Below are 23880 nucleotides of genomic sequence, written 5' to 3'. Positions count from 1 at the left end.
AATCTGGAGAAGGAAATCACAGGGCAGCAAGATGACAGCTGCTGCTTCAAAGTTCATCCCCTTTACCAGAGAGAAAAGGACATATCTCAACTGGGAACTTCATGAAGGGAGAGCAATGCTCCTCCAACTCCTCCCTACTCTTTTTCCATTTCCACCTCAGACTCTTCTCATTGTGTGCCACCCTCTCCTGCCCAGGAGCAAAGGGTGCTCTGGCTGTTTCCTTTCCAGCTATCCCTCATTTCATCCTCAGGGCTCTGCTGCCTTCCAGCCACGCTGACTCCAAGGAAAGGCAATGCAAGAGGACTTGGTGCTGCACATTCACCCTGAAGTGGTAAAGTTCTCTAGGTCTGGAGCTGATCTAGCTGAAGTATGGGCAGAAACACCAATGGCTTGCTCTTCCAATGGTGCAGACATGGAATTCCTCATTTAGATTCTCAAATATACAGTTTGTCTTTCAAGACAGGTGCCTCCCAAACTACAGTACCTTAATGGAAGTGGCACTTAAGGTACAACATTTGAGTGCAATCCCAGTATAAAAACTGCTATCCTCAACTACACCAAAAGGGATAGGATCAGGCATTTATTAGGAAACAGTCTTTATTCTAGAAATTTAAGACCTTCATACTCTATCTTAGTTTGCTGGCATTGCTGTGGAAGATAATTCTGCTTTGGTTTCAGTTTCCTTTCAGAGCACCAGCTTTGCTCTTTGTATATTGATTGTGAATAACAGCCAAGTGACTGCAGGAAGCAAAATCATATAGCAGGTTGTTTCTTTTAAACTAACATTTTTATTTTTTTGGATATAATTCAATTACAGACAAGAAATACCACTCTCTTTGCACAATATGGAAGTGTTGATTTGTTTTTTGGTTTTTTTTTTGAGTTTACAAAAGAAACTTGCACAAGTTCATGGAAAAATCCCAGAAAAGGACAAAACCAGAAATATCAAGAGGCCAAAATGTTACATTAAGTGCTTCTTAAGACTGTGCCCCAGGTTGTCCCATCCCAAGCCCTGTACACTGAACCATTGTTCTGGCCCCTGCAGTTAGACTCCAGTGCTTTGCAGTTGGGCAGACTGAGACACACTGAATTCACTCTGGTCCCACGTTCCTTTTGATGTCCACATCAGCTCAGGAAAACCTAGTTTTACAACAGTAGAAAATTTTACAGGAGTGGTAAGACTGGATTCCTTGACTAAATAATCCAAAAAGTTCTTAAATTATAGAAGTCTCTGAAGTCACATCAGCATCACCCTTGACTGGCCTGCAGGGATGTGACCAGATGGACAGCAGGTCTAGGTGCCCAGTAGGAAATCTCATGCATCCACAGATTTCCTGCCCCTGCTAGGTCAGAGATCCCAAGAGCCAAATTTGACCTTCACACAGCACCTTATTACAGCCCTGCACCCCCTAAGCCATCAGCTCAGAGCAGCACTGTAACCCACACTGCAAACATATGGAATTCTCCCAGTATGAAGATTTACTGAGTAATTCTAAATTACACTGCTATCTCCATTCTGCTGGCACAGCTAAGCTTTTTTAAATTACACAAAAATTTAAGCTGTGCCTGTTCCCAAGTACTGCATTTTCATAATCATGGTAGAGTACAGGAGATAAACATACTGGAGACTTATCTGTAGAAAACAGTGCTGCCATTTCTCCCCTAACCATATAAAGAGGCAGACTTGACATTTTAGTACCTCCTCAAGAAGTATGCAATGAACAAAAGTATTGGTACATAGTTAGGACTTCATTACAATCATTTAGGTAAATTTAGCATTTGCTTCAGATAGTCACCTCTACTCATTTTTTAAGCAAAAGAAGGAAATTCTTGAGTTAGTTATTTGCATCCCCTGGCAGGACTAACACCCACAATGGCAGTACAGTGTACCAAGCAGGCATTTGACAGACTTTGAGTAGCTTACTGTGGGTCTGTCCGAGAGGTTGCCCTGGCGGATGTACTCGATGGCAGCCTCGATGGAGGTCAGGCAGTACCCCAGCTCATCCTTCACTGAGCTGCACAGCCTGAAGTTCTTGATGTAACTCAGGTTGGCCATCCTGAAAAGGAAAAAGTTAAAGTTGTGAATCACTGAATTTGAGACACTAGCACGGCATATTGCGGCTCACCTTAGGCAATCCAGGCAGACAATGAAGTGAGTTGGGAAAAAACTTCTACAAAGCTTGTTAGGCCAGCAAGATGGCTGTTCTGAGCTTGGAGAGTGACTCTACTGATCTCTTAAATATTCAGTGAAGAGTTATCAACTGGATGGAAGGAATGGAAGGATAAGGGCAATAATGGGAGATGAACATCTTTGAAGTGAGTGAAGCAATGCTTCCATAAGCACCACAGTGATAGCTACAAGTTAAAGGCCAAATGCTGATCTCAGAGATCCAGGACAGAACAGCACAGAGAATCAGTTCAGGTACAGCTGGAAGGTTTAGATACACTTTTACTGAAAATGAGGAGACAATGGCACAAGCTAGCAGGAAGTAATTAAACCTTTACATCTAGTTTCTCTGTGAGAAATGCACCAAATCTTGACAAGCATAAAGGTGTCACAGCTGCCAACACAGATCAAAGAACCACTCTGTGAAGGCTGTATTGACACACAGATTTGGCTGAGAGATGGCCTCCCACTACAACTTTTTTCTAGGCTGAGAATCAAAACAGAGGCACATCCCTGATTGCTCTTTCATTTAGTTACACATGTAACACATCTCTGCTATTTATCCTGTAAAACATTTTCTGCATTTCAACAGGACCTCTTACACTTTCAGTAAGTTATTACTGTGTGTTCAGAAACATTTGTCTCTACAGCAGCACTACACAAGATAGTAGGAAGGAGTTCTATACAGCTAAAACAGTTACATACCAGTTTGGGATTTCTGTTTTTACAAGCAAATACAGCAAAACAGAGAGAAGATCATCTGCACACATGGTTTCCATGTTAACTAAAAAAAAAAAAAAAAATTCACATTTGGTATTAGTCATGCCATGGTTCAAATCAAGAGCAATAACTCTAAAGTTCTGCTTAAGACTAAGGGTCAGCTCTACTAGTAGAGAATGCATGGAGAGCCCAGGGCAGGCCTCCAAATGTTCTCAAATCTCTCACTGAAACAGCCTGCCAGGAGCCAACACACAGATGCAGTTTGTGCAGTACACACTGCAGTATCTGACCAGCATCCCTCCCTTCCCACACAGCAAGGGCCAGAGCATTAGCTCAAGATTTCTGAAATTCTTGAGGGCAAAGACTATGCTCACAGCTGATACATTTTTCCATAACCCAGCAGTCTTCCTAGAGAAAAGAAGGGATGAAGTAGGGAAAGCAGGAGTCCACTGTGCTACTCTATTTGCTTTGTAGAAGGATCTTCTCTTTTCAAGCTAGATAAAGTGCCAGGTTAAGAGGACTGTGCTTTTGTATCTCAGAATCATGTCTGCAATCCACAGCAGCACATTTGTTTGGCCCCAAACAACAGTGCATTTTGCAAAAGATGCATCTCAAGAGTCTCAATTTCAAGATGACAAGGGGAACGTGAACAAACACACAAGAATGATCCAGCAGCAATCTCCAGTGTTTCAAATGGATCACCTCAGTGTCCTGGCAGATATGAGCTTCCTACATGTCCAAGATAAAACATACACAAGCTAACCCAGTACCCCACCCCAGCCCACAGGAACCAGTGCTGACACACCTGCCTCACTTCCCTTCTGCTCTGTTCAGAGACCTTAGAGACTCCAGCTCAGCTGTGTTTGACCCCCAAGAGTTACCCACACAGTTGTTTATATACTGAAGTGCTTGTGTGTGCTGGTTAAGTTTAAAATTATGAATTGACTAATTACTGACCTCTTTGGCTTGGAGACTGCATAATAATTTGCACAACTTTACGCAGACAAAGCAGCTTCTGTTGAGGGGAAGTGCATTTGTTCAACTGGCCCAGCTCCCGCTTTGCACGTGGTATATTAAAACTACAAAATAATTAGAAAGGAATGATTAGCATACAGAGTTCCTTTGCAGGATGTCCAAAGCCCAAGTTTTAACCCATAAAGAGCTGAGTTAAAGAATGGTTCCAAAACATGCCCACTTCTACTCCAAGTGCACCTGCATTTCTGTATCCTCTAGATGGCTTAAAAATATAAAAGTAAAGGAGTCAACAATCAATGCACAGACTGTCCTCATATGACACTTGCAAAGCTTTGATTCTACATCTCAAATGTAAGTATAAAAAAACTTGCTAGTGTCTGAAGGAAAACACTTTTTGGCTGGCATGATTCTATTTAAGACAGGATCTCAGTGACTCTTCAAGAATACACAGTCATCTCTCTCACCTGAACTCAGGCTTCACTCCAATGTCTTTTTGCTGCAGGTCTTGAAGGCTCCTCGTGATTTTATTAAAATCAGCATCCTAATTAATAGAAAGGCAACAGGTTTTTTAAATGCCTTAGATGAGTATCAGTAGTATGGAGCAATCAAAGAAACTTACCTCACTTGCCTCAATGGTTCCTACATATTTGAAGATTAGGTCGTAAATAGCATGATGGATATACATCTGTAGGAAAAAACCAGTATTTTAGGCATGAAAGGGAGAATTAAAAACCGCTTGCTAATTATTTTCCTTCATTTCAGATGCTTACTTCAACTGCTTGTTTGATCAGATTCATCTGCTCTTCTTGCTTTGCAAGCATCTTCTAGAAAAGCAAAGCCATAAACAGCAAGAGAAAGTCAGATAATTTATTGCCTAAGTAACACTGGACTATGCATTTAGGGGAGTAAGTCTTTACCAAGTGCGAATCTCTCAAAAGATGCTGCAGACATTTGGTATAAAGTGCATTGACAGAATCCTAGGAGAGAGAAAAGACAAAAGCCATCAGGTTCAGGTTAATGGGACTTGAAGGAGCAAAGCCTAAATAAGTAATGTAAGTCTTCCCTGCCTCGGAAGCATACAGCATGGTAAGAATTTCAGCAATAATAGTAGCATTTACAAACAGTCCAGATAGTGAAATCCTTAAATGTAAATTACAACTTCTCCCTCCTCCCCTTTCACAACTCTAGGCTGCTCTGACACAGAAAAGCTCAGTAAGGCAAAGATAACAGCACCAGTGCAGCTAATTATATTTAGCAAATTAGACATCAGGAAGGAAGATACTGACTATGTAGTGGCGCAGGCTTTTCCTCTCGTGCTCTTTAAATGTTCTATAGAAAGATGCTATGTATTTATCAAATCTCTCACAGTGCCTTCCCAAGAACTCTCTAACATCTTCAATGTTCTTAAGAGAATAGGAGTTTGATGAAGCAGTAGATTCACCTAAAATAAAAGCCAAGAATTAATATACAGGTTTAATATATGTATGCATTTTGTCCCTACATATACAGCCAGCTTGTGTACATTGAAACATGAACTCAGCTGACTGCACCTTTAATTAAAGGCAATACCTCTAGTTAAAGAATTTAAGAAGTCACATTTGAGCAGGCTCCCCTGCTTTCTATGTCAAGTGTTTATTTGGAATAGCTAACACAGATTTCCCTTATTTTTTTTTTTTTTTTTTTCACACTGGGATCATTTCTTACTACATGCACTCAGCTTATGAGTTGTGTAAGTCAAGCTTGGAAGTAGAAGAAAAGCACATTACAGTGTTGACAGAGTGACCGTGCAGGAAGTCAGGGTGCTTTAAGTGAGCTGCAAAAATCCCATCGTGGACTTTTACATAAGCTATTCTTTATTTAGACATGCTTTCTCTGAATGGGAGAGCAAAGTCACATGAAGCAACATTAAAGCAAATCCACTTTTTTTCCTGACTAAAACAACTGAATCCGTCACTTAGAAATTATGCTGTTTTTCCAAAAAGTATTTCTAGGCAAATCTTTCATCTTCAATCAAAGGCAGCCAGCTAATAAGAGGCTTAAATCATTATTTTCAAATTACTTTTGAAATTAGAAACTCAGTCACTTCTGAAAGACTGTGATATGACTATATTACATAATGGCTATAAAGAGTATCACATGAATAAATTTTGAGATATACAGTAACACATACAGAATTTAAGGCTATAAGAATTGGCAGTGGGGTTGTTTTGTTTTTCTAAAGCTTTCCATACTTCCCTCACAATACTACTTTCACACTACCCTAGTACTACTTCTCTTTGCATTCACATGTTTTAAATATTTTTATTTATTTAGGAAGACTAAATGTTTTTACTTCAGAAAAAGCTGAAGCTTCTAAGCTTCTTAAGGAGCTTCTGTTGTTAATTAGTAAACATGGATTGTTATACAAGTTCACAAGGACATGCTGTTAACATTCACAGTATTGACTGCAGTCTTGAAAAGAGTCACAGCCTTCAGGAGCACTTTCAGTGCAGGACAAAAATTGAGACATTCCACTTAATAAATTGGGCCACCATCAGGAGACTGCTACCTAACTCTGCCAGACAACCTCTATCCCCCTGCAAAGTAATCATGAAAGAATTTACCTCTCCAGAGATTTGTGCATCCACCTTGCATCTCAAGACACACATTTAGGATTAAATCCCTTTTTTAAGCAGTCAGCAATAAATTGAGCACAGCTAAGAAAAATCTTGCTGGATTAAGTATTCCACAGATAATTCTTAATTCTACAGGATTTATGCCCCAGTCTCAGCACTAGTTTTGCTGGGAGCAACTTGGCATTTCTCTGCACCAGCACACCAAAATCTGGCCCAGCAAGCTCATAAAGGCCAAGGGCTTTTAACCAAGCCAACACTTTCCAGAATGAACATATTTATTAAACACAAACACTAATTGGCTCTCTGTGCCAAGGCAGCCAAACAACTGACACCAATACATACTTGAGCTTTCTGTTTTTTCCAGTGGATGAGCTATGCACAATATACTAAAGCTTTCTTCTTTTTCATTGTAAAAGGTTTCCTCAAAGAGAACAGGTACTGAGAGAGTGTAATTAAAACCAGCTCCTAGAATGATGAGGTTGCCTTGAATGAAGATCTCCTGAAACAAGACAAAGCAGAACAAGTGTGAAACTACCAGAAAAAAAGGTGCTCTTTGGCTTCTGCCTTGCAGAGTCACATTTCAAAGGGGGAGAAGAGAAATTTGCAAGGTGAGAAAGCTCCAAATTGGAGAAATTTCACATTTTCATGCTGTGTTGACACTGAAACAAAGGCTCCTTCATTGGGCAGTGGCTGGCTGAACCTTGCTTACAGAAATTTCTTTTACAAGTCTACTGCTGGAGGAGGTTTCAGACAATCACCAAGGTCTTGTTTGCAGATTTTAGAGCACTTTCAGCAGAAAGGAAATTTAAAAACCCCAGCAGCTTAAGAACAGGCCTTAATCCCAGCCTCAGAAAAATAACTCACACCTTGTGTGCATTTCTCACACCTGGCTTTCCTTTCCCAGCAGCTCCAGTGAGGGCAGGAACAGGAGAATCCTGATGGCAGCCTGCAAACTATCTCTAGTGCAAGCTGTAGCCCCAGTTCTCAGCCTGTACTGCAAAATTAGAAATGAAAACCCTGGATCCTATGCAGCGTCAGCCCTGCTGGCCTTGTCTGTAGCTATCAGTTCACACAATCACTCACAGCAGCAGTGAATCACTTCCTGGAGTGTCCCCAAGCCACATTCAGATATCAAACAGAAATACCTTTCCATTTAAGGTTTGAAAATTTTCTTCCAGAGGCTTCAGCACATAAGATTCAAACTGGCAGGTAGAAAGACTGTTGCTTGAAAGGCTTCCTTTGCATGGAACTAGCACCTAAAAGAAGTTAAATCATGTTTAAGAGGGAAATGCTGTGTATTCCCAGCTATTTATCAATATCTTTTGTCCTTACAAGGCAAGCAATTAAATCAGGCTTTTAAATATTTACAGTAACATACAGTAACTATAGTGCTTTTATTAAAAAAAAAAAAAAGGAGAGGTTATCACTAGACACACAGCCTGATAATTAACCCAGAAATCTCACTTAGTAACTTATCTGGAAAAGGCTGACATGCAACTGAAGCAAATAACACTAAGGGAAGTAAATGAAATCTTTAGTTACTTAGCACCAGTCACAAATAATTTAAAATAACAACAGATGACTTAAAATTAAGCAGCTAATAAAAAAGCGAAGTATATTTTCAAACTCAAATAAAAATCCATCAGAAAAAGGTCTAGGATAAATATCTTGCGTTTAGGCCAGCAGATTGGGGCAAATTGCTAATTAGGAAGAAACAAATTTTATCAAAAGGTGACAATAACTTCCATGTTTAATGGAGTCTCTACACACTTAATGGCAAATGAAAATTAATTGCAAAACACTCAGATTAGTAAATATTAAGGACTGAAGTTTTTATTCCAGGTCAGTTTAATAGCTTTATTTTGCTATGTAAAATGCTGTCAAATGAGTAACTGCTTGTACACCAGGCATCTCAAAAGGTCAATCTCATTTAAGTTATAAACTTGTGGGAGAATACGTAACTTCAGTTCATAGAAAAGAAAATAAGGTTCCTGTAGAGTTCAGAAACAACACCAACCTTAGCTTTTTACTACCTTGCAATATATCAAGAGGTCCATATTAGTAAATAACGTGCAGCTTAAACTAAAAATGGTTCTGCTCCATTTCCAAGTTTTGTAGGCTTCAAATAATCTTTACATGTTTCATAGCAGACATATAATATAAATTGAAATAGCTACTATTCACCAAGCAGCTTTTAAATATACTTTTTCATACTTACAATACCATGGAGTTCTGCAACTTTGCTGCATAGATCAGGACGTCGCTTCTGAATGGCCAAATAAAAGGGATTTTTCAAGATATCTTCATCATACATAGCCATATGTACTTCAGATATTCCAAGGAGATGCTCTAGAATACATATGGAGAATGGCTGATGTATCATACATGGTATCTGTTAAAACATAATATTTGGGAATACCTAGGGGCAGTTTGATTCTCCTTGTACAAAAGGGAAAAGCAGTTTCAGGCCTTGATGTATGCAGCCAATGGCATTGCTAAACTATGATAAGAAGTTATTCAGACAGAATATTTTTCACTATTACACATTTCCAATCACACAGTTATCCTCAATGTCTCCTTAGGCCTTCCAGGTATTGGAGTCCAACTGTGAATATCAGAGAAGAGAAGTTAAGATCAAAATTATTACCACTTTGATATACAAACTAACTTCTCCTGCTGAGATCTAAAGCCAAGAGACAAATTAACAGCCTTTTCACAGCAGATTCTACTGCACCACAGGACATTGATGCTTTTGCTCTGTGCTCATGTAAGTCTTAAAATTCACCTGTATAAGGATTGCTCACACACACCAATGAGACACCCAGACAGTGTAACAGAAACCCCCATGTAAGGCAATCCTCAACTTTCCAGGCAAAGTTAGAGAGGCACATCAAGGAGATACGAATATCCATGCCATAATTAAAAAGCCACCGTGAAATTTATCATAATTTGTGGTCATCTCTACTCCCATGAAAAGACTCTCAGTGATTTGAGGTCAGGCTGCTGAGTAACATTTGGCTAAACAGAGCAAAAAAGCAACTGGAGAGTGAAAATCCAACCTGTAAACATTGGAAATGCTGTCACTAGGTGTCACAGTGCCCTGGAGAAGATGATCCCTAAGGAATCAGACCTTCACCTCCTTGCTTTCTCAATTCCAATTCTCTGTAACATATCATACACAAGGGCAGGAAAAACCCTAACAGGTCCCTCCTAGAGTAACTTCAGAATTTATTTTTTTAACAAGAATTGAGATTAACAGGCATGCAAATGCTTAAATAACATGCCTATTCTATCTTTCCCCTCATGCAGGTTTCCTTAGTAATCAACAGAAGTTGAATTTCCTCATGCAATTTCAGCTGTATCTAGCAAGAAAGGGTGAGCACAGCTAGAGACTTGAATTTGAGCACACCACCCTTACACAATCAGTACCTCCAAAGCAGAATTATTCTTAGCAAATAATTTCCTCAGTGTGAGCTCACTGTTCAAGGGGGTGGGAAAATATACACCCAATTGCCATGGATTCCACACAGCCTCTGAGGTTCAGCCATGCTATCAGCTGATCTGCAGCCTGCTAACTGAGCTGGGCTCTGGTCCCTCCCCTGACCAGGCACAAGCAGAGTCCCCTTAAAGAGTTAAACACAAACACCACCAGTTAAAGTAGAAGTCATTTCCACCATAAATTTATCACCAGTTACCTACAGCTTGGACAACCTCAGCCTGAACCACTGAAGTCTGACAGTGGCAGGTAAGTGCCTCAAGCAGCTTTCCTGCACAATTCCAGACAAAATGGTCCCTCTGCTTTCAAAGCATACAGTAACACAAAGAGCATCCATGAAAGACTTCTTATCCAGGGCTCCCATATCAGCACAGCCATACAGTTTGCTAATACAGTGAGGAAGACAATGTTTGCTCATTAACATCTTCAGAACACCAACCAAGTTGAGTAATTAAAGACTGTGAACCTAGAAAAAGTCCAGCTTATTATGGGCTCAACACAAGCAATCTGCATTTGAAGCCCCAAAACCACCCATGTCCTGGGCTCATGCCCCTGCATGGGCAGCAGGTCAGGGGAGGGGAATCTGTCCCTGTGCCCTGCTCAGTGAGATCCCTCCTGCAGAGCTGCCTCCAGGCCTGGGCTCCCAGCACAGGGACATGGAGCTGCTGCAGCAAGTCCAGAGGGGGAGCACAAAGATGCTCCAAGGGCTGGAGCCCCTCTGCTCTGGAGACAGGCTGAGAGAGGTGGGGGCTCTGCCTGGAGAAGAGAAGGCTCCATGGTGACCTTGCTGCACACCAGTACCTAAACTGGCTGTAGAGAGACTTCTGACAAGGAACTGGACAGGACAAGGGCAAGAGCCTCCCACTAAAAGAGGGTGATTTGTGTTAAATGCACAGAAGAAATTCTTCCCTGTGAGGGTGCTGAGGCCCTGGCACAGAAGCTGTGGCTGCCCCATCCCTAGAGTGTCCAAGGCCAGGCTGGACAGCTCTGGTAAAGGTGTCCCTGCCCACAGCCAGGGCTGGAACAAGATGGGCTTTAAGGTCCCTTCCAACCCAGACCAATCAATTCTATAATCCCTGATCTGTCCTGCCACAGTGTCTGGGTAAACAGGATGATCACCAGTAATTCCACCACATGATTACTATGAAGGTTTCTTGGCATTTAGCTGCAATCCAAGTCTGAGCTGTGGCTCCTTCCTCAGCCAGCGCAGAGGGAAGAGAAGAGGCAGCACAAGCCCTGTCCAGGTCTGCTGCAGGAACACAGACTGCTGATCCACACAACAGCAGGGCTGAGACTTCATGGGGAGGACAGTTAGCAACAGAAAACCTGTCTGCTGAACATCTGGCTAGGCCACAACTCCAACTAAGTCTGAATGACTGCAGCTTGCAGTCCAAACATGACTCAGTGACAAATGAGTGTATATAACTGAAAACAATTCAGTGTAAGTCAAGCACCAAGTAGGGCTGTATGTACACACCTGTGCAACCTGCAAAATAGATTGCAACAGCAAGACTTGAGAGTCCTACATGCTTTTTTTTTTGACATGGTTTTGGATGTTCCTGTCCTCATCACAGCAGATAAACTGACTGGAGCAGAGCCTGAAGTAAGAAAGGCAAAGGAGCCCTGTTGACAGAATCCCATCCATGGAAGGCAGTGATGCTTATAACTAGAAGTGCATGAAGCAGGTAAGGATTTTTTTTCCCCACAGGTGGATCAAGCTTTCAGTGAAGGGCATTTTTTCCCACGTCTAAGAAGTAAGCCTTAACTGAAGAAAACAGGCTCAGGTTACAGATCAGGAACACCTTCCAAAAGGGAAGGTAAGCACATGGTTTAGATCACTTGGCAAAGCTATCAAGTCTCTCATGTTGTAAATCTCCGAGAATGTGTCACACAAACCTTTACTAGAGGTGATAGTGGACATAACAAAGCTGGGAGGGTGGATGATTTGGCCTTTTGAGACACTTTCCAAACCAAGCTTTCATTAATGCAGCTGTCCCACTGAGGCAGTTTCATCTGCCTTTAGTTTGGTGAATTTGTGTATCTGTCCAAGCAGCAGATGATGAGACTGCTGAGATCCTCCCCAAGACAGCAATGGAGTAGCTGTTAACACACCAAACACTGCCAGGGGAAAAGGCATATTGACACAAGGAGGCAACCAAGCATCAGACTGCCGTGCTAAAACTGCAGAGCACAAATGTCTCCAACAGCTTTATTGCCAGCCTTTCAGCCTAACAAATCTTCAAGTCCAAAGACTTCTTCCCATAACAGGAGGGGAAGAGAAGACATACCATAAATCCTCATCATCATCAAAAAAACCCCAACCAAAATGTAAAGTAACACTTCATTCCCTGGCATAAAAGGTATAAGAAATTGATGTGAGGAGGAGAAGCTCCCACAGAAAGCCTGACCTCATTAAGCTTGCTGTCTGTCTGACCTCTTAAAACACTATCTGTGCGTGAAAAAAATATAAAACATGAGCAACTGGAGTGCTTTAAGAATCATTACAGATGGACCATCATAGGAAGAGCTTGAAGATTATAATCTTCAATTTCCAGTTCATCAGTTACACACCACAAGCAACTTAGTGATGTGCAGCCACAGATTGTTAGCTGCAGCCACAGATTCCTTTACTACAAAACTACTGACAGGGCTGAATCACACTTGGAACTCCAGCAAGGAGTGAAAAGAAACTGCATTCAAACATTGAATTCTGGCATTTCAGTAACTGTAAAGCCCCTAAGGTGCCATAGATGTGCTCCACCCCAGGAAGGAAGGTAAATTTCTAGTTTGTCACCCTCCTTGAGCAGAGCAGATGGGAGCTCTGCACTGCTCCTCACATGCATGTTCTGCACAGCAGGAAACAACCCCCACTGGCCACACTGGTACTGTTTTGAGAATCACAACTTTAATTTCCTTCCCTTTTCCTCTCCCTTACCCCTGCAGCTGTTCAGTGTCTCGTTAGGGGTTAGGGATCACATCAGATTGAAATGTGGCTATGAACAACAACAGGTGGCATGCTTATTACCTAAAACGGTTTAGTTACTGTATTCACTTAGCCCTCCATCACCTTCCCACAGCATTCTCCAGAGACACAGAAGTGTGGATGCAGAAGCAATTTAAGTCATCAAGAAAAACCATACCAAAGGAATTTAGTCTACAGATTCAAGAGAGTACATTAAAGCTTCCCCAAAGCTCAGGCATTTTCTTGAGATTAAGCCAATTTCTTTCCACCCCAAAAGTTAAATGCATCTGAAAATACTGGCTAATGCATTGCTATAATTCTAGGAACACATCAGAATTCTCCATTAAGAGTTTGTTGGCAGAACACAACACCCAGCTTCAACCTAATTTAACGTGGGGGTGATACAGATTTACTATTGCAGCTGCACCTTGGACAGCTTTAGCTTTACAGTAAAAACAGAAAATGCACAAAGCCTTATATACATTACCAGAAGTGATTAATGCTTAACAGAATGCTCATTAAAAACTATCATCAGCTATATGCACTATGAAGTTTACCAAATTCTATCATGCTGAGCAGTAAAGCAATACTCAAGCATTAATGTTATATAAAAGGTTTAAACAGAACCACTTCAGTGTATGGCTTCATGCCTGTAAACACAGAAATAGCTCAAATTGCTGGAAGAACAGAAGCTGGCTGGATCAGACAATCTAATAAGCATTATGTTACAGTTTAAAAAAGAACTATAATCATAATCTTACAACAGACTGATCCTTTCTAGATCAAAAGCAGAGTGATAATTCTAACAATAACTATGGTACAAAGGAGAGCTCAAGTGAAAAACATGGAACCTAAGCATGTCACTGTTTTCTTTAAAACACTGGAAATGACGCCTAATTACCTTTGATAGTGAAAACAGTGAATAGGAATAAATTCTGACATTGATGGTGTTTTCCTTTAGAGATGGACAAGTGAGGAACCTCTTCCAGAGCTTGCACGTTTCAGTTCCTTTTAAGAAGTACTCTGAAATTTAGACAAACAGCCATCAAAGTGGATGATGTCATTGTATTTGTATTGTTACTTAGCAGTTACCTCCTGTCCACATTCAACTTGTACAACTACTTACCCACACCTCAGCCTCGTCATCTTCTACTACATCCCTACTAAAGACTCAACAGAACATTCTGCAGGGAAAACATCTTTCATAACAGCATGAGGAATGGTGTATACAAACACTACATAGTCAATGCTGAGCAGCACAATATTCTGTGTTTTCACCACGGCATTTTAATAATAATTTAGCAAAACAAAGTAAAAACAGCTACTAAAATCAGTAAAACTTCTTAGCCAAGTTCAGTAAACTCAGTTGTCTCCAGGACAGCAAGATGGGATGTTGCACTGGGACACTAACACCAAGTACCTCAGCATCCTCTCCACACACATCCAGCTTCAAGGGAGAAGAATGCCAAGTTCTCCAAAACCTTCAAAACCAGATCCAATAGCATGGCAAGAAGCATAAATTCACTCAATTTTATTGTATCAATATTGTCAAGTTTCATATGATAACATCAATTTCACCTTAGCTCCTTGTTCCCAACAGGAACAACTAAGGCTTTGTAATTCAGTAACCTGATATTTACCGAAGTGCTCAAAATAATGAGTAAATGAGGACCAATTCATTACCCAACTACAAAATTTTTTATCTCAGAATAGCAGATAAATATACATACAAACTTTATCAGGAATGTATCATTCTAGCAAATGACACAGCTCCACAAAAAAAAAAAAAAAAAAAAAACAAAATCCACAAAAACACAAGAGTAGAAGGAAGCAATTGCTCCTCAGTTGTAACTTAAGGGATTTTTTTTTTTTAACAGAAGCATTTCCCCACACACCTTAAGAGCACCACTTGGTAGAAGGAACAGCCAAAGGTAAGCATGTCTTATAGCTCTTGACAAGCAAACAGGAATCTAACAGTGGAATTTAAATAGACTCAGTCCAAAAACTCAAGTTACCACTGCAGTTCCTGTTTTACAGCACTATTACTCCTTGGTTACTCTGCTTCTGGGCAAAAGTTACCATGCGAACTTTAGCCCTACATCAGCATTCACCTCAAAGTAAAAACAGAAGATAATTTCTTTTTCTGAGCATTTGAAAACTCTAAAGGCTGAGTGTTGAGCATCCTGTGAAAAACACCTGACACATTCCAGTATGCCTTGGTCACCATGAGGGAATAAATAAGTAAATCTATTCCTACCCCTTCTAGATTCAGGTTCAGCTTGTACTGATTTCTGTGAAACAGAAGTATGCAATAGTAGCACCTTCACATGATCAGATCATAGAGTGCTGAACTCACATCAGTCAGCTCAAGGCTTACTAGCAACCAGTGAAAAACTAAGTTTTGTTATCCCAGAACATCAGCCTGACAGCAATGGAACAGAGTGTGGAAAGGAGGGGTCACAAGCACTCCAGGAAGATGCTGGAGTGCAGCATCTCAGCATTTCCCTTCCAGGCACACATTTCTTCCACTGCAGGGTTAAGAGCTGGCACAGGACCTCATGGCTTGGGTTTTGCCTCTACCCAAGAGCTCCCAAGCCTTTTGTAAGCCTGGCAGCTCCGGCCCTGCTACCACTGCTCCACATCCTTGGACATGCCTGAGCACACAGGCTTGTACCAGATCCTTGTGCAGCTTCTCATGAGCCCCATCTCCAACTCCAGAACGGAGTTCTCACTTGTGAGAAGTGGTGAGAGGGGTCATCCTTTATATTTTAGCAGTGCATTTGGACTATTGTTTGACATGGGCACATCCTTACTTGTCCCAGACTTGGGGGCTTGAGTCTCCCCCATCATTTGTTCCTTTTCTCCAGAGGAAGCACATTTCAATGTGTGTGGATCCTTCAACAGCCAAGCTTCCCAATTCCACCCAGTTACTCCAACACATTCAAACACACCTTGCTTGTCATTAGCCAAGCATCAGAAAGCAGCTGCATCCTCTTTTCACAAGAGGGCAGACCCTAGATTCCCAATCCTCACAGCTTTAGAAGTCCACCAGAGTGGCTGCAAAGAAGTTTCACTCCTTGACTCCACTGCTGAGCTACATTTCATTCTCTGATGGGCAGCCCTGAGCTGCTCCAAGGAAGCCCTAGAACAAAGTGCAAGTGCTGTTCAATGAACCACCAACAGTTACAAGGAACATTAGAGGGAGAACATTAACAGCAAACACAAAGTTCCCACAACAGCTTCTCAAACAAGGATGCTTCCTTCAAACACCAGTGAGCTGTATTAATGTCACCTCCTCCTCAGGCTCTCAGAGGTTTCAGTACTTTGGTCCTTCCCTCCCCTTCTTTGGTGGGGGGCAGGGGGTAAATTCTTGTGGAGTTGAAATACACAGAGGTTTACTTAAGCCAAATGTTTTATTTATTTAGGCACCAGTGCAAGGGTTAGAAGGCTGGAAAACAATTCAGCAGGTAAGCTCTAACAAGCAAAATAAATTATTTTAACCACTACTGGTGTTCTAAATACTACACAATGAAACACGTAACAGCCTAAGCTAATTAAGAGCTTCCTGAAAGTAAACATCATGATACAGAAGTATCAGTCCATCATTCCCCCAAAATATAAATTAAGATTCTTCATATGGATCAAATCCTCTCACCTCTACAAGCAAAAAGCAAACCACAGAATTCAAAGAATTCACAATTTATCAGTGATCAGGGAGAGAAAAGTGGTTGATATCACACTTTATTTTCACTGTATTTCATCCTTACTTTCCTTCTTCATCTCATAGTGGCTTCAAACTTTGCCAAGCCATAGCAGTCTACAGACCCAACTTAGTATATGAGCTTACTTTAAAAGCAAGTCCCTCAGACAAGGCTTACCAACCATTAAAGCAAAATAAATCTTCATTTACCTAAAATTCTACTTTTAAGTATTAAAATGAGACTATAGCATTTAATTAGTGATGTTCAAGATGCATCACAGAATACTTTGCAAACAGCTTTAAGAGTTCTGCACAGGAAGAATATGATCATTAACATCTAGTGCAAGAAAGCCTTGCCACAGAACCAGGAAATACATTTATTCTACTACTCATTATGCTGCTTCCTAAGTCAGTTCTAAGGATTTTTACCTCCATCCTAATAGTTTTCCCAGGACAGTATTTTTGCTAGTCAGCATCTTGTTTGAAAGCAGTATCAAGACATGGATTTTCAGAACATCATGCCTGACTGATAAACAACTGAATTTTAAGAGTTCCCACAATCTAAGCAAGTTGTATAACTGCATGCAGCTGAACTTAAATTAGAAGTAATCTAAATAACAGGCTCTTCCCACATGACACACCTAAAGATGTACATAGGTATTACTTGATACAGATTATGACTGCTGCTACCTTCAGATTTAAATAGTCACATGTTTCTGAACCCATCTTCCCTCTCTCTCTCCTTCCCAGACACATCTGCAGAAGTGGCTTTCAGATTCTCACATTACTTTAGTGCTTTGTGGCAGACTTTAAAAATAGCCAAAACAGACACAGAAATATGCATAATTTAGTCAGCAATAAGCTTAACACTTATGTCACATAGGACTCCAGCTTCAAACCCAGACCTAATCCTTTTTCCACCTGACAATGATTAGGCAATTACAAGACTTCACTTACAATCAGATCAAAATCATCCTGTGTTTCTTACAAAGAACAGGCATGACTGATTTGCTTCCTCTAGGCTACCTACATGCAAATTGGCAGAGCTACTCAGTTTAGTTGGTAGTAACTAGATAATCTACACAAAGTCAAGAGGCATTTCTTCCACAGGTAGTAAGTAACCTGCAGCAGAAGCTACATAGGTTTTGGAACTAGGGCCAAAATTAAAGCAAGATAAAACAAACAAAAAACCCCCAGCCAGAGGAGTCCAAGCTACCAAAATCCAGAAAGAGGAACACAAGCTAGACAAGACTCTTCAAGCTGGGCTCAGCAGCACAAAGCCAGTCTGCCTGGACTCTGTTCCTCTCAGCAAACTATCTTGCTCACAACACACACTGCCCTGCAAAGACAGTGATAAAAGATAAGGGATTGGGTCATGCTCCCTTCTTGTGGGACTCTTGTGGCTTCACAGCTTTTTCAGGCCACTGTAGCATCACAAAACCACTCAGCTCCCCACAAACGCTGGGGCATATGTGGTAGCATATGTTGTGGTAAACAAGCTCTCCAGAAGCCCACTTGAGCAGACACATCAGGTGCCAGGCACAGCAGAGCTCAGGTCACCGAGCAGCGCTCACATCACCTGCATGCTGCCGGCTGCACACGGAGCACGGCCTAGCGCCCACCGGGGCTCATCGTGCCGTACCCAGCACGCTGCCGAGGGCAGCCGGCGGAGCATCGCTGCTGACAGTGACAACTGCTGCGTGTCCTGAGATCCCTGACGTGCTGTGGCCTGACTTGAGCTAACTGCAGGTGCCCCGGACCGCACACCGGCCCTTCCTGCGGATGACAACAGCAGCGAGCTCCTTGCCCGGCCGGGTCCCGGCGGGTCTGCGACACACGGGACACCGGGGGGCCGGGCAAGGCCGACCCGCCGTGCACAGCGGGGCTCAACGCGGCAAGGACCGACCCTGCCGCGGCGGTCACTGACCAGGCCGTGTGTCCGCACGGCCCGACCCCGCCGCACTCCGGCCCGGGCAAAGGCCGAGCACGGCCCCGCCACCGCCCAGGCCGCGGCCGAGCAGCCCCCGGGACACGGCACGGCAAGGCACGGCGGGCCGGGAGCGCTCCCCGCTCCCATCCCGGCGGGACGGTCCCGGCGGGAGCTGCAGGCTGCCCGGGGCGGGAGCGCTACTCACACCGACACCATCGCCTCCCAGCTCCCCGGCCGCAGAGCCGCTGCCGCCCGCCTCCCCCGCCGCTCCGCGCCCCGTCCAAGCCCTACCGGGGTCCAGGGCGGGCCCGGCGCGGCCGCACGAAGCCAATGGCTGGGCAGAGGCGGGAGGGAGCGGGCGAAGAGCCGGGAGCACGGCGGGATCGCTGCCTGCGGAGGCGGAGCCTGCGAGGGCTTATAGGGCCGGGCCGGGCGCTCCCCCCATGTGACCGCGCGGGCGCCCAGCTGGGGCGAGTTAAGTGGCGGCGCCGGGGACCGCCGGCTGCCCGGCTGCCGCTCCCCAGAGCTTTAGCCTTGGCTTTTTTGATTTCTTATTTTTTCCTCCTCCATCCTCGGCGTTGGGCACTTTTCAAACAGCAGCGCCCCGCTGAGCGCGGCGCGGACCGAGCCGCCCCGGCGGCGCTGCAGGCGGCGGGGGCGCGGGGAGCGATGCTGCCTGCCCGCCCGGGCTCCCCGCCGCCCGCCCGGGCTCCCGGAGCCGCCTGACCAGCGGGGAAGGGGGCGCTGGATGCAGGCGCGACCCGGAGGCAGCGCTTGCCATGTGTGCTGGTAGCGCCCGGCTGTGGCAGCGCCCGGGGCCCGGCACCGGGTAAGGCAGGGCGGCACCGGGCACGGCGGCACCGGCACGGCCCCCGCCGCCACCATGGTGAAGGAGGAGTGCAAGGCGCTGCTGGACGCGCTCAACAAGGTGACCGCCTGCTACCGGCACATGGTGCTGACCATCGGCGGCACCTCGGACTCCCAGAACCTGCGGGAGGAGCTCAAGAAAACCCGGCAGAAAGCTCAGGAGCTGGCGGTGGCCAACAGGAACAAGCTCACCACGGTCCTGAAGGACAAAAGCGTGAGTAAGGAAGATAAAGCCGAGTTCGAGAGGCTATGGGTGATTTTCTCCACGTGCCTAGAGATCCTGGAGATCGATATGAGGAGAGCCCTGGAGCTGGGCCACGAGTTCCCTCTGAACGTCCCCAAAAAACACCTGATCCAGACGGGCATGAGCGGGGGAACCTCCGGCGTGGCCGCCCGCGCCATGAGCGTCCAAAACATGAAATACGAGGCTGAGCACAACATAGACGTGGTGGATTTGAAAGACCTCGAGAACGAGATCAACCAGGTAGGAGAGATGATGTACGAGATGGAGATGAAGGTCAATGTCCCCCAGTGGACAGTAGAGGCTAAGCAAGACCCAGGGGCTGAACTGAAATCCACCATCAGCGTGGGCGCTTCCTCTATTGGCATGATCTCTGTGGAGGAAAATAAATCCTTCTGCGATATCAGCAAGGTTCTAGCTGGGATTATTTTCACTGCTGTGCTCATTATCGCTATTGTCCTGGCAGTGTGTGTGGTAAAACTGTCTTAGGGTGGTGCAAGCTCTGACAGGAGCGACCGACCCCTCTCCAGCCTGTCTCTGGAGTGTTTCATGCCTCACCTTCACTTCCAAAGTGTGTTACTTGGATCAACTCAGAATTGTAAACGAGCACTTGAAAGAACAAAGCAGAACTTTTGCCTCTGGATAGCCTAAAATGCACTATTTGTTTCTCCTGTGCTTTTTGAAGAAAAGGGATGCAAATCAGCCTGCAGAATAGAATGTCTTCGTTTACTGGACTTGGAACAGTTAAGCGAAGTACCAGGGTATTATCACTACTGGCTGTAACAGGGATTTGCCTGCTATTAATAGGTCACTATTCTCAGAAGCCTGTGGTTTTTGTTCTTCACTAGGCTCTGGTGTTTGCTGCTGGTCACTGTTTACAGTATTGGAGGGTAACACAAATTTGATGGCTAACATGGGTGTTTTGTCTGACCAAGTGAATAGAATTCATCAAATACAAAACGTATTTCTTGAGCAGAGGAAAAGGCTAAGGATGAAAACCCCAATACAAGAATGTAACCAAGCTCTATTTTAAATAAGTTAATGGTTGGGGAGGGGGGAGAAAACAGAACGATGTTTGATACCAAGTACTGTTTGTTGATTTCGACTGGAGTGTACGGAACCCAGTTGCATGAATTGGCACAGCACATGTCAATGACTAATCGCTTTCCAAATCCAGAGAGAAAAAAAGGAGAGTTGCATATTCAGAAAAATACTAGCAAGCTTCATGGTTTTCATTCACATTTACCACGATTTTAGCTTTCCCTGCAGGAAGACTGATTCTTGTTTCCAATTTTAATTTTTCTTTCTGAAGCAGCAATTTGTACTCTGTGATTAATTATGAAAACAGGAGCAATGAATCTACCCACAGCAGATGCAGTAACATGGGAAAATAGATTTTAGCAAAAAGAAATGATGTTAAGTTAAAGCAGACTTTCCCAATGGGATCCCCTCTCCTATTGACAGGGAGGGACTGATGCTTGTATGTGTACAGCCACAATTCTTCAAGCTCCCAAACAGCAGAAATCCAGACAAAGCTAAAAATGTGTCTCAGTTTCATATCTCAGTCATTTCTGATTAATCATCTGGGAAACGGGAAGCCTGTAGGATTGGTCCCATTTGATAATTCTGGAAGGGAAATGCAACAGCATAAAACTTTCTAGTTCTTCCCTGTGGAATTGTCAACATTTAAACATAAAACTGTGGGAACATACACTTACTTAGCAGAGAAGCTGTACAATATTTTATAAAAAGGATTTATGTGTTATGGTATTTATTATTTACTTCTGGAAATACCTTCTAGTGCTGTGAACACACACTGTCTGTTCAGGAATGCTTGGTACATGTGCTACAGTGCCATAGGTGTATGGGGCACTCCACAGCCAAATATAAAGACCCCAAAATACTGGGGGTTTAAGAAGTTATTTTTCTTTATTGATTATTACAGGAACATTATCAAAAATGATCAGTAATAATCAGACATGTTTTGTGAACAGTCTTCATTCTTTTTAAATAAAATTGACAACATGCATATTTTTAATATTTTTGAGTTAAGAACTAAACATACTTCAAGAAACTGCAGCAAACAGTTTAAAACTTAACTGGATTGATGGGGGGGGGAAGTGTATTTGAATCTGGGGACTTGTAGGTGAGGAAAAAAATAGAAGGCAGAGGCCTGAATTCAAAGCTATAGATTATCCTTATATTGAAGGATAATGTGAGCTCTGCACATTGGTCCAGTCTAACTCCATTCTCTCAGTAATTCAGTGTTCCAAGACAACTCCACATTCCTTTCTGTTGTGTCTCACTCATACCATAGAATATGGTTTATATGTAGTTCATCTCTGTCTGCAGAGGTCCCTGACAGCTTTCTAACAAAGCCAGGTCTGCATTTATCGGCGCTACAGTTCCAGCCTGCCTAGACAAGCTGTAATTGCTGACTGTTCATTTAAATTGGATGATCTCTTTCACAACCACAATAAGTAAAAACATTTAAGGAAAATACAGTAAAAGCTGCAGAAGAATGTACCTATTGGATTGCCACCTCTTGTCATTAAGGACCTGTGGATGTTTTCGCTCTTTGCACTCTCAGTTCACAGGAAGGTAGAGAAGCCATTGGGCTCTGCTCTGTGCTGCCTGAAAACTCCACAAACCTTGTGAAATCAGACCATTTAACCACATGTTCTCAAACCCCCAAGTCATGAATGCAAGTCTGTTTTCTGGTGGCTAAGTAAATGGTAACAAAGACAACATTCATTATCTTTTATCTCGGTATCTTACACACACCTAACCGTAGATAAACTGTTTATCCATGTTTAGTTGTGTAGAAGAATTTTTAAGACTAGATCATCTTTGAAAGCAAGCCTCAGTGGGTTGGTAAACGGTTATGTTTTCAGTCTATTGCAATTTTGGTTTTTTTACTTTCATTTTTAATATAGGACTCAAAGAATTCATATAAATAGCCTATAAGTATGAAGTCTTGCATTATTATGAATATGCACACAATTACTACTTAAAGGATTGGCCTTGGAAAAAGAATTTTCAAATCTTAAGACAAAGCTGGCTGCAAATTAATTAATCATTAGTATGTTACTAAAAATCTGTATCATATATTTAGCCTCTCTGAAATTAATAGATTAGGTAGAATTCTAACAGAGGATTGGCACTGTCTACATGGATAAAGTGCTGCCACTCATCTCCTACACGTGTTTGTTCCATGTGACAGAGTTTGGCATGACACTTAACAAAACCAAAACTAAATGAAACCTCCATTGTCCAAAAATACAGAGGCTTCCTTTAAATTAAGAAACAGAGGTATAGATTTGCAGTCTTCATTTTTTCTCCCTACTGGAATGCAACTGGAAGGAGACTGGAAATGCTGCTTTGTAAGTGTAAAATGGGAATTCATACTTTAAAATACTCTATATTGAAACAGCACAATAAAAAAGCACATACTCTCATGTTGATTGGTGAGAATGTAATTATAGTACAAGCAAAGATGGTCATTGCTTAATTAATATCGGTGTTGATCTACTTCAGCTCTTTTGTCTTTATTCACAGAATACACATATTAAATTTGCTGTATAGTAAAATCTTACTCCTGACTTGAACTACACTGGTTTTGCCTGTGCATGGGTGGTATTTTCTACACTTTGAATAATGCAAACCTGTTACTCTCACTATTTATTTAACTTAAAATAAAGTACTTCCTTACAACTTACTGGTTTGCTTGCAGTAGTAATTCAAATAAAACAAAATCTGTCAGAGCAGGTCCAGAGAAGGCCACAAAGGTATCACAGGGATAAAGGTCCTCTGCTGTGAGGAAAGGCTGAGAGAATTGGGATTGTTCAGCCTGCAGAAGACAAACTTTGGGGTGACCTAACTGTGGCCTTTCAGTGCCTGAAGGAGATGGAGAGAGCCTGTTCACAAGGGATGGAGTCACAAGGGGGAATGGCTTCATGCTGACAGAGCTGGTTCAGATGAGATGCTGGGAATAAAATGTTCCCTGTGAGGGCAGCGAGGCCCTGGCACAGGGTGCCCACAGAAGCTGTGGCTGCCCCATCCCTGGAAACGTTCCAGGCCAGGCTGGACAGGGCTTGGCACAACCTGGTCTGCTGGAAGGTGTCCCTGCCCATGGCAGGGGTAGAAACCAGATGATCTTTAAGGTCTCTTCCAACTCAAACTATTCTATGATTCTTTGAAAAGCTGG

At 43.0% G+C, this 23880-nt stretch overlaps 2 protein-coding genes across 2 annotated transcripts in view; one reads left to right on the top strand and one right to left on the bottom strand.

Annotated features, from left to right (window-relative positions):
* Nucleotides 1–23880, bottom strand: part of ANKRD27 (ankyrin repeat domain 27) — a 55547-nt gene that overhangs the window by 24618 nt on the left and 7049 nt on the right. Inside the window, exons 2-12 of the mRNA XM_063167677.1 lie at nucleotides 8696–8826; nucleotides 7623–7733; nucleotides 6820–6976; nucleotides 5149–5303; nucleotides 4780–4839; nucleotides 4633–4686; nucleotides 4482–4547; nucleotides 4327–4403; nucleotides 3845–3966; nucleotides 2873–2951; nucleotides 1925–2057 (exon numbers count right to left, since the gene is read on the bottom strand). Of these exons, the coding sequence (XP_063023747.1) occupies nucleotides 1925–2057; nucleotides 2873–2951; nucleotides 3845–3966; nucleotides 4327–4403; nucleotides 4482–4547; nucleotides 4633–4686; nucleotides 4780–4839; nucleotides 5149–5303; nucleotides 6820–6976; nucleotides 7623–7733; nucleotides 8696–8797 (1116 nt within the window). The 5' untranslated portion in view covers nucleotides 8798–8826. The remainder of the gene's footprint in view (nucleotides 1–1924; nucleotides 2058–2872; nucleotides 2952–3844; nucleotides 3967–4326; nucleotides 4404–4481; nucleotides 4548–4632; nucleotides 4687–4779; nucleotides 4840–5148; nucleotides 5304–6819; nucleotides 6977–7622; nucleotides 7734–8695; nucleotides 8827–23880) is intronic.
* RGS9BP (regulator of G protein signaling 9 binding protein) lies at nucleotides 19409–23391 on the top strand. The gene has a single exon (XM_063167673.1). It carries the CDS (start codon nucleotides 19449–19451, stop codon nucleotides 20160–20162), a length of 714 nt encoding a protein of 237 aa, XP_063023743.1. The 5' UTR covers nucleotides 19409–19448; the 3' UTR covers nucleotides 20163–23391.

This window comes from Melospiza melodia, chromosome 13 (assembly GCF_035770615.1).
Source record: "Melospiza melodia melodia isolate bMelMel2 chromosome 13, bMelMel2.pri, whole genome shotgun sequence".
NCBI lineage: Eukaryota > Metazoa > Chordata > Aves > Passeriformes > Passerellidae > Melospiza > Melospiza melodia.
This window is presented reverse-complemented; position numbering and strand designations above follow the sequence as displayed.